The 19,852-nt window shown below is 39.6% G+C and overlaps 1 protein-coding gene across 1 annotated transcript in view; it reads left to right on the top strand.

Moving 5' to 3' along the window:
* LOC124163906 (tyrosine-protein kinase Src64B) overlaps positions 1-19,852 on the top strand; it is a 39,641-nt gene that overhangs the window by 7,637 nt on the left and 12,152 nt on the right. Inside the window, exons 2-5 of the mRNA XM_046541014.1 lie at positions 9,247-9,428; positions 14,906-15,043; positions 18,586-18,703; positions 19,493-19,591. Of these exons, the coding sequence (XP_046396970.1) occupies positions 9,380-9,428; positions 14,906-15,043; positions 18,586-18,703; positions 19,493-19,591 (404 nt within the window). The 5' untranslated portion in view covers positions 9,247-9,379. The remainder of the gene's footprint in view (positions 1-9,246; positions 9,429-14,905; positions 15,044-18,585; positions 18,704-19,492; positions 19,592-19,852) is intronic.

Raw genomic sequence — 19,852 nt, 5'->3', positions numbered from 1 at the left:
GTTCTATTCATTGGGCTATCTTGGGGGAATTGGTTGCAGTGGCGCAGCGAGGGGGGGTTGTTTGGGGGATAAACCCTCCCCCCCAGAGCTCACAGCAATTTTTAACTTAAATCTATTTTACATAATTGGATTAATATTGCTAATAGAATAGTGTGAGGGTTAATAAAATATCACTCAGAAGGCCGTAAAAAATCACCATTTTGAACCATTTATCTTAATTTTTTCCGGCAGAAGGCCTCCGCACTTCCCGCTTACCCTGGCGGGTATGCAATACCCCCAACCCACCCAGTATTAGTTGCGCCCGAAACCCCCCTAGCCTTAATCCCTGGCTGCGCCCCTGATTGGTTGCCTAAACCCGACGAAAACGCTGAAGATAAGAGTAACCTCGATAGCTCAGTGGTCTGAGAATCTCTTCGAAAATCATGGAGTATCGGAATATTTTCCATGTGTTTTTGGACAACATTCCATCTCCGCGCCACTGCATGTCATGGAAGATGAAAAACACGAATATACATACATATAGACGAAGAAACAGATATAGGAACACTAAAACATGGCTGTGGGTAGGAGACGGATTGATGGCCGAAAACTCGTGGAAAAAATTTCGCCTCGACCGGGAATGTACCTTCTGATTTCCGGACAGATGCTCAGACTACTAAAGGTAACGGGAGAGGACCACGATATAGGGCATATTCCTTGTTTGGGGCGTAAAATATATTTTTCTAATGTTCAACTCTTTCCTTGCGGGATGGCTCATTGTCCGGCATTCGCCCGAGACATGAGGGATAACCTTCGTAAGGACCATGCCTTCGAAGATCGCCACGTGCTCCTTCCAGTGCTCGTGCGGAAATGGTGACGCGAAGTACTTGCAGTGGTGTCTTTCGATGCTATCTCGGTACCATTTGCACGACTGATGTAGCCGGTTTTACGGTGATGCTATTTGTGAAGTGCTCTAATGTTAAAGCTTGGAATTAATAGCCTTAATATTACATTAGCGTGCTATCATTAATCGTCTGTTGTCATTAGTTATAACTTATATGAGTGCTTTCTTCTGTTCGTCGCTTATGGTCCATCATCCGTCATTGTGCTGCGGGCCTCCGACTTACAAGAATTTGTTTTTACGCAAATAATATTACTGTAATTTTATATTGGCGCTGTAAAATACATTATTAAATAAAACGCGAACCCAAGTATTGAAAGTGGAAACGTTGAAAATGCGAGTAAATGACTAGTCTAATAACGCCAAGGGTAAGCTCTCTCAAGCAAAAAAAATGTTACTCAGTTGTTTTATGGGAAATAACGAGTTTGAAGATTAGTGTAACTTCTGTAAGGATCGGAGAATCAGATCGATATTGGTATCAGAAAAAAAAACATTTCGATTGGGAAAACAGGCGGTTGTCAAGTCAAACGTTGACAAGGGCGGGCTAATCTTTGGGTGGGCGAATGGCAGTTTTGGGATGTGGAGCCATTGTGCCATTAATGAGAGAAAGCTATTCAGTGCAGTGTATCAGATGTTAATTTTCCTTTTCTTATTTGATGATGAAAAGCGTTTTGATACGCATCCTTGTTACTGCGCCCATAAAACATTATAAAGGTCCATGCTACGTATCAGAACAAATTGAAAATGTGAATCAAATATCTTAGCAGTGAGAAACCAAAAGGAATTACATTTAGCGCTTTTCTTCTGTAAATAATGATGTACATTTTTCTTTGAATAATGTTATATATTTTTCCGTGTCATGAGACGTTTAATATTTTAATGTTTTTATTTACGTTAGTGAGATGTAAAAATCTTAGATTTTTCCTTCGAATAAATTAGTTTATTTGAATATTGTTTATGTTTCATTGGATCGCATTGCTATTGAATTAAAACTCATATTAATACGTGTTGTCGTGGAGTATCTCAAGATACAAAACGTGTGCGAATTTCTGACACAGCTGTGCATTTGCGAAAAATATCCTCGTCGTCTCAATCCGGATGAATCGGGGGAAGAGAATCGCTCCTTCCCCGTCATGGTTGCTGGTTTCACGCATGCAAAGCCATCGAAGTGGAAAATACATCGAGATAAGCAACATCGCCTTAGCGTGACATTGTAAGAAAACTTGGTTATCGAGTGTAAACATTTGGGATCTGCGGACTCTTTTCTGGTAGTCCTACTCAATGCGAGTCTCTCTTGAATAGCAGAAACGTAGATGAGTGTTATCGTCGAGTTATATTCACAGAAGTACTTATACGAGGGCAGCCCCCAAAGTAACAGACGTTTTGAAATAAAAATTAAAGTTAAAATAACATTTTTTATCATGTACACTTTGAAGTCGCACTCATTGGCTATTTAAAAAAAATCTATAATCTTCATTTAAATTTAGGCATTTATTGTGACGATGCACAAGCTTTTCAATGCCCTCTCTGAATAAATGTGCCGCCTGCGATTTCAAACACTGGTTTAGGTACACCTGTTTGCTGTTCAGCGTCAGCGTCAAATCGTTGCGAAGCGAGCCTCGTCTTCCCCGATGGGAACAGGTGGTTGTCCTCGCCACCAAATCCGGCCTGTACGGCGGATTGCTGAAAACTCCCATCAACGACCATCCAAGGCTCCTGGGTTCGAGAGGCCGTGTGTGGACGAGCGTTCATCATCATCATCACTGGTCAACAATCCTAAGATTGGTTTGACGCAGCTCTCCACTCAGTTCTCCTATCAGCTAATCTTTTCACACCTACGTATTTCTTCTCTTTCACATCTCTCTTTACTTGTTCCATATATTTTGTTCGAGGTCTTCCTTTTCCGTTCTTGCCTTCCACTTGTCCTTCGACGATTGTCTTCATCAGGCCATCATGTCTCAAGATGTGGCCTATAAGGTTTTTCCGTCTTCTTATTAAGGTTTTCATGAGGCTTCTCTTCTCTCCTACTCTTCTTAGGACTTCCTCGTTACTAACTCGGTCGATACATTTGATCTTCATCATTCTTCTGTAGCACCACATTTCGAAGGCCTCTATCCTTGCTTTCTCCGCTGCGGTCATTGTCCATGCCTCACTTCCGTATAGGAGCATACTCCAAATGTAGGTTTATATAAATTGTTTCTTTACTTCCATATTTAAGTTTCCCGCAGTAAGCAGGTCTTTCTTTTGGTGGAATGCTCTCTTCGCCTGGGCTATTCTGCTGATGATTTCTTTTTTGCTTCTCCCTTTCACTAGTTATCTTGCTTCCCAAATAACTGAATTCACCCACCTCTATGTCTTGGAAAAACACAACTTTTTTTCTAAGTTATCCCCGATTCTTGTTTCGTGCCCCGCATTTTAATTTCCTAGTGGTTATTCTTTGACCGTACACATCGCAAATCTGGCGATAAATTTCAGTTTTTTGGGTTTTTTCTCTAAAAAACAACCTTGTTACCCCTCGCACTTGACAACTGGCGGGATTTTCAATTGCAGCGCTCATTTAAACACTCCCGTGATTACGTACTACGATAGCCACAATGTGCCAGATACCCTGCCTGCCTACCCTTTACGGAGTGTAGGAACACTCTGAGGAACGCCAAGGTATCGGCGCTACTTCCGCCGCCGCGCCGTTGCAAAACGACGTCTGCCTACTTACCGGAAAGCCCTGGTATAGTATCAGCAAAGCACTCGTGCGAAATGTGGATTTTTAGAAATTTTTTCGTTCATCCATTGTCTTCAATAAGAAAATGTGATATGTCGTCAGAATTTCTAATAACATTCTCATCAAGGAATTGGCTTATTATTTCTATATTTGATTTTAATTTAGGATGGAAATTGAACTCCACTAAATCAAGGAATTCCAGTGTCAAATTACTACAGGTTTCGCGGTCCATTTTTGTAGATTTATGGTTTTTTGGGAATATCCCGCGTCAGTTAGTGAAGTTAGTCTTCAAGTGAATTCGTCTAGAATGAACCATTCGAGAGGACATGGTCGCTTCGTACATTGATACTCCGTCTTCTATGTAGTTCTATTCGTATACATATAAATGTAAATTATCATCTCTTTTCCTTATTGATAAATAAGTTAACCTATCCTTAGAGGGTAGAATGTTCGGTAAGCTAGGAAGAGGATAGGATTTTTAGGTATAATGTTAGGGAGTTGGCCTTATTGTGAATTCAAGAGGGAGACTGCCAGATGTATACCTACCTCAATAAGTAGAATACTTTAATAATCCTTAAATCCGCCCTACTGCTATCCATCGCTTCAAGCTATTCAAACGCTGTATTAGCGCATACTTCGTAAACATAATAAAATTAACTGATTTGGGCGTTACTTGGTGGAACAATGAAATGTTCATGGTGAAATAAAACTCAGTACTATTCCATAAACTTTTATTTTAACAGTCTACTAGTTTCGAGGTTTATACCGTCATTATCAAGACGACGTTTATACCGTCATCATCCTGTCTTGATAATGACGGTATAAATGTCGAAACTAGTAGACTGTTAAAATAAAAGTTTGTGGAATAGTATTGAGTTTCGTAAACATAAGCTGTATTCGGAGGACTCGAGAGCGATAGCCGAAGGCCCTGAGTACCTGTGTATTCCCCTTAGAGTGGCGCCATCCTCACTCATCGTCTCGCTCTCACTTGCCGCCAAACCAATGTTCACAGTTGCTAGAGCGAATATAATTCCCCCTTTCCCCCGAAATTAAGATCGCTATTCACCACAAACGTCCTTATTCAATCACCATGAATACTGGGATGGATGCTTGAACATGGATGCTTGCTTCGCACCGAGTTAATCGAGTATTGAATCTAATTTATGATGACGCCATCAACATTTTAACCGGTCGGCAACTATCGTCTTTATTTTCTTAATTCACGATTAATTGGATTAGTGATAGAGATTTATTCTCGCAAAATATATGCTGTTCCAAAATTTGTCGCACATTTTAATAGCGTAATGATTTCGTTTCTCTTTAAATGATCCAGTTTTGAATGAACCTCATCTCTGATGTGGTCACCAACTTTAATTAGGCAGTAACTTTTAGGTTTTCATTTTTATTCAATAGTAGTTGATCAAATGCAAGGAATTTATCTCGCCGGAAAATCTATTTTACCGTTATCAGTCGGGTTTTCTTTTATTTAGCTATTAGTATTAGTTTCGCTCCCGGGTGAATGACCCTTTATAGCCTATTGACAAACAGATTGACTAGCGTAGATAATCACCGAGAAAATTCTTTTTAACTTAGCAATTTGGCTACGCCCATGTCCATTGAGTTCCCACTTTTGGTCTCGGCTGTTGAATTCCGGCGGGGACCATAGGAGGAAAAGATTACGGCAGCTACGTATAGTTCAACCCCGTAATAAGCGCAGTGCTCGCTCTAATGCTCTGAAAAATTAATATCGTTGCGTATGGCGCGAGTGGGTATGAGGATATCAAGTATTTGGAGGATGGTTCATATGCACGCTAATCACATTTCCCGGAAGTGACCGGCCGTTGTGGCGAAGAGGTTTTTAATATTGAAATTAGACAGGAAAGAGTGGCTGATCATTTACCAACTCATCCTCAGTCAGTTTTCTGACGTCTTATGAAGTGTTGCAGTGATTTTGAGTTTTGGAGTTTGTAATAAGCCACAGCGTATTATAAAGTGTCCATTGTCGTTCGAATCGTCGTGATTTCGCTGCCGCCTGTGTTGCTTTTGCTCGACAAATCGTGCAGTGCGTGATTCAGTGGATTTCTCGCTTTGGAAGGCGACAGACAGATGAAGGGGCTCTCTGGAAGAATGGTCAGAAAAATGCTCATGGTAACCAACACCAACTTCTTCGAAGTTTCGCGTGTTTAATTTATCATCGATCATTAAATAATAATATTTTCTAAATTGTTCAATAGTGCCCCTCCGTCAGCAACGTGGATTGATCTTATTTGGAATTCATTGCAGAACCATCAAGGTCTTAGTCAGGGAACGGCTGTGGCCATTCCTGGATGTCAATTATTGCATTTTGTGCGGCTTACTTTTCCAGTGAACTGAATAATGTGTGTCTTGTTGGAAATTAACGGTGCCTATTGAGAATTGCTAGCATTGGTTTACTACGGTATATAATGAAATTTTGACATGGCAATTAATTGATCTATTGACATTGAATAGGGTCGTGTAATGAGTCCCTGCGGTAATATGTGGGAGCCGATGAAGATTTTTTTATATATTTATCTTAGTGGATCTCTTACTTACGTATTGCTCGAACCCAAGCTGTGGTTTTGGGATGTGGGGGTGGTCTTAACTCTCTTTTCCTTCCTCGAGATATTTGGGATAGCGTTAGACACTTTCAGCGATTTGCTTTTAATGCCATCTCTACTTGATTGTTTGAGGCGTAACTTGGTGAAAGCGATTCATAATGAACATTAAAAAGAAGAACTTTGTGCTTTCACACTAATATTTATTCACGACCATGGTTTCAACGTTAGACGTCATCTACTTGTAAAACGACAGCCCTTAAGGTTCTCGTTATTGTTGGAAGCAAGAAAAAGTCACGCGGAGTCATGTCTTGCGAATATGGAGGTTGAGGCATCGTTAAAGTATTGTTTTTGGCCCAAAGTTCACGAACTAGCAATGAAGTGTGAGTTGGTGCATTATCGTGTTGCGGAAGCCATGATTGTAATTCCACAAATGCGGGCCTTTATTTCGGATTGCTTCGCGCAAACGATGTTGTTGAATTTGTAGTTAGTACTCCTTATTGACCGTTTGACCTCATGGCTGGAATTCATGATGTTCTATGCCATTAAAATCGAAGAATACAGTGAGCTTAACCCTACGTTTGACCGCATTTGTCTAGCCTTTTTTTCGGTCATGGCGAGCCAGTTTGTATCCAGTTGACGATTGAGACTTAGTTTTGATCATAGTTAATATCCGTAAACCAATTCATCGTCGCCTGTTGTCATCCGTTTCATCAATTTTGCGTCGTTGACTTAATATGGTGACCCCTGAGCAACTTTCATTCCCCGCTGTTTTTGTTCAAACTTCTACAATTGTGGAACAAATTTTGCTGCCACGCGTTTCGTATAAAAACATTCGAAAAACAAATGCATGGCATGAGGCAATCAATATTCCAACGTCATTAGCGACTTATCTGATTTTGATTCGGCGATCTTTCTTGTTTTTCACTTTTTCCACGTTTTCATTGGTTGTTGTTGGGCGTTCGTCACTTACAACGTCATCACGGCCATCTTGGAAACGCTTATGCCTCTCGTAAATTCTTGTTTCATTCATAGAAGACTCGCCATTGGCCATTTTTTAACATTTCACACACTTTTGTTTTGATTCGGGCGTAATTGTAACTTTGCGTTTATTTATTTAATGCCTTAATTTTTTTGGGTTATGACGAAACTTAATATCTGCAGAAATAAAATATTCCTGTATTCGGTTAACTACTTATAATAGGACCGGAAATAGGTAAATCAATCGGTGAAACCTAATGAATGAGAAAGGGAATGTCAGTCGAATTCAAAGGTATAGCAACGAATTGAGCCGCAGTTCGGAAATGGTGTTTCAGATTTCCTTTAGTACCGAAAGTAGGAAAATTTGAACAGCATTCCCATCTCCCGCATTGTTTTTATAAATGCATAATTCTTGGGGAATTTATACAGGATACGTGAAATGTTTAATGCTGCATAAATTGTGCAGCTCATTTTTGATGAAAAATCCACCTCCAGAACTTCAATTTACTTTTCTCTCGTAAATTGGCCGATCCTTCGAGTATAATTTTCTAAACATTAGTGAAGTGGTCTTATGATGAGACATGAAGAATGTAAAATATCTGTCGCAATATCACTGCAAATAAATGCCACGTCGTGTTACAATTCAGTTTGATTTTCTGACACTACGAGACCGATTCGATCCCATAACATTTGTCGACTTGGAGAAGGCATTTGCTAACGTGGAAGGTATTTCAATGCTTAGAGTTCTGAAAGAAATCGGAATGGCTTATCGTGATCGTAGAATTTTGCACAGTTTGTATAAAAACCAATTAGCTGTGATACAACGTGGACCCAACTGAGCAAAAGCAAGAATAGGAAAAGGAGTGAGACAAGGGTGTGCACTGTCCCCCATAATTTTTAATGTTTACATCGAGAAAGCCATCAATAAAATCAAGAGAGGCTTAGGGTGTCAATATCCATGGAAACAGAATTTGTATGCTGCGATTTGCTGACGATATAACAGTCGTAGCTGAGACGGAGCGTGACTTTAAGAGGACTTTGAAAAATATGGAAAGGACAATGGCTAGATATCAGCTGAAAATCAGCAAAAAGGAGACTGACAATAAGATATTAGTAAGCAGCAAAAGATAGGAGGCTAGGACAAACATTAAACTAGGAAATCACAAGTTTAAAGCGGTGAAAGAGTTTTCTTACGTAGCCGAATTACCAACGATGGACGAAGCAAGAAAGGAGGGCACAGACGAAGAGGGCTTTGGTTTTACAGCTGAGAATACAAGCATAGAAGTAATGAAACAATTCGTCATATGCTTATGCCTATGTGGGAGCGAGACTTGGACGTTGACAGCAGCCGAGTAGTCGAGGGTGGAAGCATTAGAAATGTGGTTCAACCGAAGAATGATGAAGATGAAATGAATCAACCGAGTAAGTAATGAGGAAGTGCTGAGAAGAGTGGGACAAGAGAGAAGTCTTCTAAAAACCTAAAGGAGAAGACGGGATAACTTAATTGGCCAGGTTATGAGGCATGATGGCCCGTTGAAAGCAATCGTAGAAGGACAGGTGGAAGGGAAGAAGGGCAAGGGACGGCCCCGCATGAGTTACACAGGACAATGTGTTAAGGATGTAAAAGAGAAGAAATACTTCGCTATGAAAAGGTTAGCGGATAGGAGAGAGGAATGGGGAGCTGCGTCAAACCAGTCTATAATGATGTTGACTTATAATGATGAGCAATGGGATGGGCAAATTGTTATTGAAGTAAAATCGCGTGAGTTACATGAAAACGGCTCCACGGTAGGGGCTGAAGCCTCGAAAAAGCTTTTGGTTTAAAAAGATGTGAGTATTTTCTTGTCCACCAGTTATGTGTGTACAATTATTTTGCCTTATAACATCGGACGGTGCCAATGTATGAGAGCAAATTTTTTTGTCGCAAAATGTGCGCAAACTGTGATTGTTTGGTCGCGTTGGAGGCTCTCCTCGATATCAAATGGTGGGTGGGCGCCCCTCCGCGCATTACTTTTTTTAGCCATTTGACGCAATGCCATTTGCTCCGTGACGTCAACTCGCATGCTTCTTCTTCTTCTCCACATTCCCAGGTGCACTTGATGGGGGTGTGCGCAGCCTGAGTCCCGTGTACTGGGACTCCATGTGGACCATCCCGCTGATTTAACCCGTAACTCTGTATTTCACCCGCTTACAACAACCACCAACACCTCTCTCGCATCCACCATGGGTCGCTGCTGCAGCAAGCACAACGTGGAGGGCCGTTATCCCATCGGTAAGTGAGCTGATTCTTCTTTCCTTCCTATCGCGGCGCGGACCACCGATCATGCGCGAGCGGCTTCATTCTATGACTCTAGCAATTCGATGGCGGCGTTTTTTATTTTTATGGTGACCGTGCCGGCGTCCATGGTCTCCATACGCCGCGAAATGGTCACTGACGATCAAAAATTGACTTGCAAGAATTTAATTTTCAAATGTGTAAGAAATATGCATCCTGTGTGTAATGTATTCACGATCTTATTTTGAGCGGACTTGACGTGCGTGCCGTGGCGTGGACTAATTTTCGCGGACGGAGGCGCTCACTTGTCTCGCTTTAGCCTCAGCGTTTTACGATTCAGCCCACTTATTCTACGAAATCGCGGGTGTTAGTGCAATTTACGAACTCTCCACTGTAGGCTGAGTATATGTATCTTATCAGCACACAAAAGAAACGTTAAAATAAACATATGGGCAGTTTTTATTACTTTTTCAAGTACTAGTATTTGAATGTTGTTATTGAAGTCTAAATCATGTGTGCTCCCTAATTTTGCCTTTTGACGTCGAAGGAAATGCCGACGTATGAGGGAAAAATATTTTGTAGCAAAATATGCGAAAACTGTATAGAACTGTAATTTTAAAGAAGCCGATGAGTGACAGGTTTTGCTGCTGTTCGTCAGAGATTTTATGCGTCGGAAAAATACCGGAGAATTCTGAAGCTTTTGGGGAAAACGGTTGAGCATCAGGGAGTCTTCCGGCTTTCATGCCTTGGATGCAGCGAAGATGTGGAGTTTAACTGGTCAGTGACCAACGCACCCCAGCATTACGAAAATGAATATCTGTTGATTTTTGTATCATCTGTCAGTAAATTTCACGGATGAAATTGCATTTGTCATTTGTTTTCCCCATTTTCACTTTAAAATTTCCTCTTCTCTCTTTGCCGCGTGGCTCGTCCTCAAAATGCGAAATTTGTCTTCCCTCTTGTCAGTGTTGAGAGCCATCCATGCCTTTGACATCCTTGCCAGAGTTTATCGGCTTACTAGTGTTAGACCAGGTGAAGGTAGCCCGCGGTGGCGAAGATGCTCTTTTTTCACTCAGAATTATCGAAAGTAGAGTCTTCGCTCCCATCTCTTGTGTGGGCTAAAGTAAACTCAGCTTATCGAATAATGACGTCCATTTTTCCCAGAAAAGTATCTTATAATTCGACCAGGGTTTCAATGAAACTAGATCATGACAAGTATGTAATTAAGACAATCATTACCTCCCGAGCATAACTTGCGGCCATCGGAAATATTTAACCACGGCTTAATATTCTGGCGAAATTTTCGGATGAGCACATTTCCGACTTTTCGGCTTTTAAAACTTTTGGAAAAGTTCAGAATTATTCTCTGCAATTAATTATTTCGTGATAACCAAAGGCGATGCGGCATCCCGTTAAACTTGACGTCAAGGAGAACTTATTTTGGATTACGATGACGGGGACGTGTCCTCACTTTGACTTAAGTATGCACCGAATTTTTGTGAATCGCTAGGAGTAGACTTCTTTTACGATTCATCTCTGTGTTTTGGAATCAGTGTCTAAGTGCCCTAATTGCCCCATTATTTATATGCCAATACGAGTGTCCAAAATTTCCAGAAAAAAGTCCAAAAATGTCCTCAATTTTCATTGTTAATTGATCTCTGCTATTGATTGTGTATTAGGTTGAATTTTTTATTGATTCGTTTTTTTTTCAACTTTTTCACCCTCGCCATTTCCCCTTATAAAATGGAGCATTTACTGTTGGGAGGTCTTATTTTATCTGGGAACTGTGAGTACTAATTAGTTTTTGTGGCGGGAATTTTTTTCTAGTGCAAATTAAGCTGATGCATATTTCACATTGATTGGCTTTTTTCTGTGTAATTTGTGGAAAACAAGATATCTAGTTTTCGAAACGAACTCCGCTGTGCTGTCATTGGCGGATACATATGGGGGCGCAATGCCAAACTTATTGCCAAACATTGCAGTACCACAATTATAACTTTTTTATATTATAAGATGGCATTGTCTTGTATATCCGAGTTATAAATTTTCTTAAACTCTGCATGTGACTTGTTTATATTTTTATTAGGATAAAAGTAAAGGCAACTCAAGATCTCTTTTGCCCCCCCCCCCCTTGAGTTTTTTGTGTCCGCTACTGAGTGCTGTTTGTTTTTTCACCATTCCAACAAATTGCCCTCCTTCCTATCACGACGATATTGGCGTGCTCCGGCATTAAGTAGTCCGTGAAACGTGTGTAAAAACTTTTCCATGTTGGTGGCCGTGTTCGTCCATCATGCGACCGAAGTATACGTATACATGTTCGGTGTGGTGCTTTTTCGTCCCGCGACGACCCACGGGGGAATGTGTTCCAGCAAACATAGCTGCGATGCGGGTTGTCTAACTGGCAGGATAACCCAAGGTTTTCCGCCTCTCTGACCCGCGCACATTAAAATTGACGAGTTTTATTATTTCGATGCATTGTGCGATTAATTTTCTTTTGTTTCTGGTTTTTGTTTATTGAGATGATTGTGTTGCAAAATTATATTTAAACGAAGTGTTTTGCTTTTCATGACAGTTTTGGTGAAAAAATAGCCAGTATCATGAAAATTTGGTCTCAATTCTTGCCCAATTTTCGCTCTGGAAGCATGTGTTAAAATTCCTTTACATGTGTAATTAAAAAGTTGTGTTGTTTCCAATCTAAATGGATGCATCTAAATTAATCGTTAGTATTCAAGCTAGAATAACATGTGCAAACTCGTTTTGTGCTCTGTAGTGTGCTGATGTACAATTTTCATGTATTTGTGACAAGGTTCCAAAATCTTCCTCTCTGTCCAACTTGGTCGACTCCAATGGCATGCATTGGAACGAGGTTTCTCTTTAAGTGAGTTTAAGTTTCTCATTATGGGTGGTCAAAAATCATTTTACAAAAGTCTCCTATAAAATCTACTACTTCTGTTCTTTATCGTGTTAGGGCAAGAATGCATGCGTTACCATTGGTATGACAACTGGTCTAAATTATCTTTTCATTAAAATGCATGCATAAGAAAATTTTACTTGTCATATTGAAACCAGTTCAGTTGATACAACTTCTCAGTTACATGAAGTACTTGTATCTTAATTTTTGGGAAAATGACTCTTTCAACACTTTTGTTGAAATTAAGAAATGGATTTTTGTATTTTATGTTTGACCAGAAGAACATAATGAATTGTAAATTTTGGTCTTTGGCTTTTAGACCACAATGTATTGCAGCAAGTTCTGTTCTTTTCTTTCCGGAGAATATTTGTAGATTAGTATTGTTCAGAGTTTTTTTTTTAGAAAAATAGTGCAAGCAACATCAGTGTGACATGATTTTGAGTCAACCATTTATGGTGGTCATGGAAAAATATATTTTACCTGCCCTTTTGAAATGAAAAAGGGAGTATGTTAGATTATTATTAAAGGTATCCTGATAATGCTGGATTACATGGATGATTTTACGAATCGCCCTGCCTGTGCCCCTCCCAACGTGAACTTACCACTGTAATTAATAGTAAGGCCAATTTGCTTTAGGCCCTTTCATTCTATCCATGTCCTTACTTTCATACTTCCCCTCCCCACTAACCTCATATCTCTCCATTATGGGTAGCACTTATTCATTTCTTTTCCTCTATGTCCACCTCATCTTTCCCATTCTTATTTACCTCTGATGCCTTCATTCTTTTCTTGTCCCTCATTTGTCGTTGTCTAAGTTTCTGCACTGTAAAGGGCTGCATCCCAAGCAGTATATTTGGTAGCTAATAAATATACATAGTTTGTATTAAATGTGCAGTCATCAGATACCCAACATGGTATATTTTTATCGGATGAAAACTATGCATCCATAATTTTGTGTTATTAGGAATGTAATCAATATTTGTTTACTATAAGACTGACTCAAGGTATTCGTCATTGAGAGTAAGGTCTATTGTTGCCATGAAACCACTTATGTATAATTATGTGGAGGACATTGGCATACATGATGTCACCAGGTGCCAATTACGACTGATTCTATCTGAAAAAAGAAACAAAAAAGGGGAAAGACTAAGTTTGACCTCTCAAGGAAAGGGGCAAAGATGAAAGATATACTAAATGTGCCTTAAAATGGTAAGAAATAGGCCAGAAAGTCATGTAATTAATGCTTCCGATGGTTTTTTAGCTGTCGAAAATATACTTATGATAATTATTAAGACATTTGAACTCCCTATGAACATGAAGATGTGGGTTAATTACTTGCTGATATTTGAAATATATTAAGCATTATTTAAATATTTGCATAGGGAAATGTCAGTAACGAGTGGAAAAAATATCATTCCAGAGTAAACAATAATTTAGTGCACACCAGTTCTTTGGATTTCTCGTGTGATGAAACACACAAGAGCACCTATCAGTGCGTCTGAAATACTTAAAGGTAAAGCAATATGCATTGATGGTGTTTGGTAATAATGGTGTTAAAGGCATATTATAGAAGGTTATTTTGTAGGCAACTTTTAAAAAACTCTTTTGGATTAAAATCAACTGATTTGTGCGTTACTTGGTGGAACGATGAAATATTCATGGTGAAACAAAAACACAGTACTATTCCACAAAATTTATTTAAGCTGTCTACTAGTTTCAACGTTTACACCGTCATTATCAAGACTAACTGAGCAATAGCGTACAACGCCCAGCCTTATTTATCCAACAATAGTGTGAGGGAAGGAGGAGGAGGGGGGGAACTAAATGAGGAGGAGCATTGTTGGTTGGATTGGAGGGTCAAAAAACAAAGTATAAAAGCTTTGGGGGGGGGGGGCAGGCAGATAGAACCTCGTTACCACCTGACTTTCTATCTGCCTGCCCCCCCCCAAGCTTTTATACTTTGTTTTTTGACCCTCCAATCCAACCAACAATCCAATTCGCGGGCGTTGTACGCTATTGCTCAGTTAGTCTTGATAATGACGGTGTAAACGTTGAAACTAGTAGACAGCTTAAATAAATTTTGTGGAATAGTACTGCGTTTTTGTTTCACCATGAATAACTCTTTTGGACGTAACTACCGATTTTCATTTCTTCCGTATACATATATGAGTTGTGACTCAGATACGTCTCGGTATTTTTGAGTACAAGCCAGACTACTCAGACCATGTATCTCAGAATACAATTGGGTTGAAAATCACGTGACTGAGAACTTAGTCTTTGCCTTGTGGTCTCACACTGGGAGTCAGGGAAGTTGCTAAGAATTTAGGAATAGTGAAGAATGCCTCCGTAGGACTTACGCGGACGGTGGGAGTAAGTCAAACTGGCCCCTTCAAGGCACAGAAGGCATAGGAAGTACCATAAGTTCGAGCTCAGCAAAAATTTTAGTTGCTCGTGCTGGCTGTGGGGACCGTTTTGAAAGTGACCGTACTTATGAAGATAAATGTTTTCTATGGCTGAATTTATGTGTATTTCCGCCACTAATTAAATTTTGTTTTTTTTTTAGCCTATCCGAAGCATGAATTCCAAATGCCTCCAGGAAAGGGGAATGGGCTGGAAGCTAGGTACGCCCCAGATCCAAATCGGCCGGACAGGACTGTGAGAAGACAGCCTGCTGACATTATAAGAACTCCCACTGCACCAAGTAAGTACATATTCATGATTTTAAAGTTAATGCTACACATATTCATTTTGGTGGCCAAGGTATGACTTTCACACACTTCTGGAACAATGCATGTGACACAATGGACAACACACTCCATTTTTTTCAACTGGGTCCGGGAATTAGCTGGCACCAAATGTTGAATGGTGGTTTCTGTGTTTGTCACTACATAATACATTATGTATCTAGGCCTGATGATGACAGGGTAGACAGCAATTGAAACGTTTGTTTAACCTCAGCTGGTAGGGGCAGTGCCTATCTCTGGATTCTCTACTGTCTAAAATAAAATGATAAATATGAAGAATGACTTATGAAAAGGTCATAAAATGGTTCAAAGTAAGGGTACGGTGGCAGTTGTTCTACATATTTGTTGTCGAAGAAATGAGGTAAAAAGATGAAGATCAAGCCACGGGTTCACTCGTTTTGAAGAAACTGTGTTGGTGGAAATTAAGTCTCCCCCCCCTGCTCTCACCTCCACTGAAGACTGCTTTTGCATATGTGTAGGGAGGCCAGTTATAGCTGAGGCCAGCAAATCCCTACTCATTCGGCATCTCACTCGGCAGCTCTCATGAGGATAGCGGAGCAATGCTTTACAGCATACATGCTCCTTAGTTGTGCAAAAGAAATTTATATGGAGGGGCAGAGAAGGGGCTTTGGAGGGGTGGGAATTCGTTGAAATTAAGTACAGTGGAACCTCATTAAAGCGAGTACGGGCTATAGCGACACCCCCGCTATTACGAGAGATAGCCGATGCACCGTCAATTGACCCTATAATAAGCGTGTTAAAAAATTCGTTTTTACGAGACCCTTTCGGCGTTGGCTCTCGCCATAGCGAGGGTTTCACCGCCGGAAAACTTTCATCAAGATTCCTTAACCTCTGTAACTGCTAGCGATCTGTTAAAAATGAAGTTAATGGAGTGCTCAGTCTCAAATTTATGTGGTAAACTGTCGTTCGATAAATATAATGATTGACAAAACAATGCTTTGCATGATTTTTATTCAGTGCGGCGCTTATAAATTGTTTGAATAGTTAGTCGTTATTTGTGTAAGGAAATTTAGTGATGCAAAAAAACATCGCCTTTCATCTGGATTTATGCTTACGTTTATCGGATAGATGTTTATCTGTCGCCGCACCACTCCTGTTCCTGTATATCTGTTCGCAACAGGTATATTGGCTATTATTTGCTCCACCTCCGGTAAAGCGACAATTCGCTATAGCGAGTGTTTATTAGTGCACCGTAGGGTGTCGTTATATCGAGGTTGCACTGTATATCACCCTTTGATGTAAAAAATCTGTCAGTTAGCCGTTTCTATATAACGTTCATAAGGCATCTTTCTGCATTCAGGCAGTTAAATGCATTCTCATTAATGACGGAGAACAAAGCTGGCAATTACTTAGCATTAATCCTTCACAGCACAATTAATTTAAAGAATTCGTGAAAGGCAAAGTGGGGAATGCTGCCATACCGCACTTGTATATTCGTGTAAGCCACTCCCACGTGTATGCCCCCATGCACCCTCATTTTAGGGCCTGCTTGTGAGGGGGGGAATAAACTTCCCAACGCTTTTTGGGTGGGGTCTAATATAGGTACTTGTGATTCGTTGCTAAATCGATAAATTTACATTATCGTGATTAATAAGGTTAAATAATTTTAGAAATGCATCTCCTGCGAAGGTTTCCTAGTTTCAATGCTTAACTCAAAATATTGAAATAAACGAAAAGAATTTGAGGGAAAATGGTACGCTGCTTACATTAAAATTTGCAGGATCTGTGTAGGCCATGTACCGGATATCTTTTCACCGGATATCCCAGGAAAAAGGTGCACAGCTTCTACGGATAAATACGGTATTTACCACACAATTTAATATTCCATGACAGTTTCCTGATGCTTGGATAGATATTTTTGCAAAATGTGTGCTTTTCCTTTTAAGTCAAGTGTGAAGTATAAATGTACCCAAAGTTAAGGAGCAGAGTGGTTGAGCAAGGGCCGAGGCACCAATGTGGCCAATAGTCTACGCAGTGAAAAAAGGAGTAAGAGAAAAAAAGAGAGGCAAAGTGTGCAGAGTTCAAGTAAAAGTGTGATCAGTTAACCAAAAAGGCGAGATTGGCCCCCATGCCCAATGCATCTTGATAATAGGGTGGTTTCCTATTATTTTTTTATTGCCTTAATGGAAAGATTACTACTCTTGGAGTATGTATTTCATGCTTTTAGATTTTTCAATAGCGATATCTATTTTTCGCGATTAAATGAAAAGTGAAAATTTTCAAGCGCTCGAAAACGCAACTGCTAAGTATGAATGCTGGGATAACCTTGCCTGACGTCATTCAGGTTCCTGCTGTCGCCGTGTGAGGTGACCTTGGAGCGAGGCTTTGAGCGCTGATACGTTGCAGGCTGCTAGGAGGTGGCTGAGTACCCTGCTAGCAGGTAGCGCTTGGCTTAAATAAGGATTATTAATACCTTATCAAATGAAGGAAACTTTCCGACCATAGGCAGTTTTATTAATAGGTGATTATTAAGAAATGTTTCCCTGAGCTCTATGCATCATGCATGCATTGGCTATTTCAGACGATGTAAAACTCCTATCTACTGGTATAGAAACTAGGTCCCTGTGACGTCATGTGGAGTGGCATCGAATGGACACCAATCTGGCTTTTTCAAATGCGGTTAAAATTGACCATTGCCATTCGTCTAAACTGGGATTTGTAAAACCAAATAATTTGTATATTATGAATACACTACTGGTGGGTAACGAATCGCAATCAATGCCTTTCGTTTTCTTTGATGAAGGAAACTACCCTAATACAACGTTGAGATCATTAACAAGTTCGAGAGGAAAAAGAGATGGGCTGTAACCACTGCAGGGGTTTCGTGTATTCTCTCATTCTACAGTTGCACTAGTAGGGTCCATGGAAAATGGAAGCTACCCACGGCCTTTGGCTCTGGGGCACCGCCATGTCATTGACCTCATGATTTTTGGGCTCTCATGATTGACCTCTGCAGTTGTTTTATCTTGGCAAGATAAATATCATGAAAGAAGGATACCTTGGTAATGGGCCACCCATCACGCATATAATGACTAAGTTGAATGCCATGCCTTGCTTCTCGATATAGGCTTTTAGTAATTCTGAAGTATCCAGTTTATTTTCTCTAAGCTTTTTGGTGATATCTATGTTGGTAGGGCTACCGGATACTGTTTTTGGTGTACTGGAGCTTCATAACCCTTTGCATAAGCTTTTCAGCACTGTAGAATATCACCTCAAATTTTATTATGAATAAAAGCTGATGTTATTTTATATTTAGTGGAAGATGATTGAGTATTTTTTTGCATTAATTTGGAGGTAATAGTTTGATATATTTGCCCTGTTTATCCTTTCTTTGTACATAATTTCACCATAAAACAATGTCATGCTATAAGATGCACATGCAGTCATTTACTAGTGTTGAGTATTGGGTGTTATAAATTCATATGTGAAAACTTTTTCAGTTTTTTTAAAATTTAAAATCACATCTTTTCTTTTCCAGTGCATCCTTCCTCTCCACGATCGGGCAGAGTAGTGGTAGCTGTATTCCCTTATGAAGCTCGTGAAGTAACTGATGTTTCATTTGTGAAGGGGGATCGCATGGAAGTTCTGGATGACAGGTATTTTTTATTTTACTCTTGAACTGCATTTAACGCTGCATGAATGCACTTGCCACCATCCCTTGAGGAATGAAATGGTAGGCACGGAAGTGAGCATGGGTCTTTCAATACCCTTCTTTAATTTGCTTTGTACATACATATATCTTGACCAAACTTAATTGGGTCATTCCAGCCACATGTGACGAGGTGATTGCCCTTTCATCGGCTACCTCATTTCGATGAAAATTGGATTATCATCTTCAATTAATTTGGAAACAAAACCCCGATTCATTTTTCTAATGCATGCAATGGTTTACAAGATTTGTATTGCAACGCTGTAAATTGAAAGTTTACAAAAGCATCTTCACATTACAAGTCTACGTATCTACAGAAATAAGGAAACTAAAGGAGCATACTGTGGCTCACTTGAAAGTTCTAGAATTGATAAAGATAATTAGTGGATAATGTTATGACATTTGAACAATATAATAAAGTTTATTAAAAAAATTTAAATCAATTTTTGCTTATGTAGCCACACTTCAGTTTTCCTCATATTGTTATATGTTGTAGATATAACGCTCCCATAGTAGTTCAAATAATTTGGTTGGAGTTACATTTCATTTTATAGAAATAAAGCAAATTTTAAGTGATTGAGTGACGCTGGATTCCTTCACTACAATAGGGACAATTGTTCCACATTATGCATTTTTGTTGTTTGACAATTTATATGCTGTCATTGGCTAGGTAATAATAGTCTGAACATATGCAAGGGGATTAACATTTCATGTATATTCCAAATGTGATATGCAGTGAATCGGATTGGTGGAGAGTGAGGCACTTGCGAACTGGAGAAGAGGGTTTGATTCCGTGGAACTTTGTGGCTGAGGAGAAGTCTGTGGAAAGTGAAGAGTAAGTATTTATGAATATCTCTTACTTGAAATTCAATCTAATTTTTTTTACTAATTGTTCGGGTGCAACAGTAATTATTAGGATAACAGGATTTTATATTTTGTGGTGTGATATTTTATGGCTTATATCTAAACTTGTTTTTTTTAATGGCTCTATGCGCTCGCTGTAGATTTTGGTCAAACTTAGTTCATTTAACATTCATGCTCAATTTGCCTTTTGGGCTGAACTCTGAAAATGTGATCCATTTTTTAGCAGCTCTTA

Source organism: Ischnura elegans, chromosome 8 (genome assembly GCF_921293095.1).
Source record: "Ischnura elegans chromosome 8, ioIscEleg1.1, whole genome shotgun sequence".
Lineage (NCBI taxonomy): Eukaryota > Metazoa > Arthropoda > Insecta > Odonata > Coenagrionidae > Ischnura > Ischnura elegans.
This window is presented reverse-complemented; position numbering and strand designations above follow the sequence as displayed.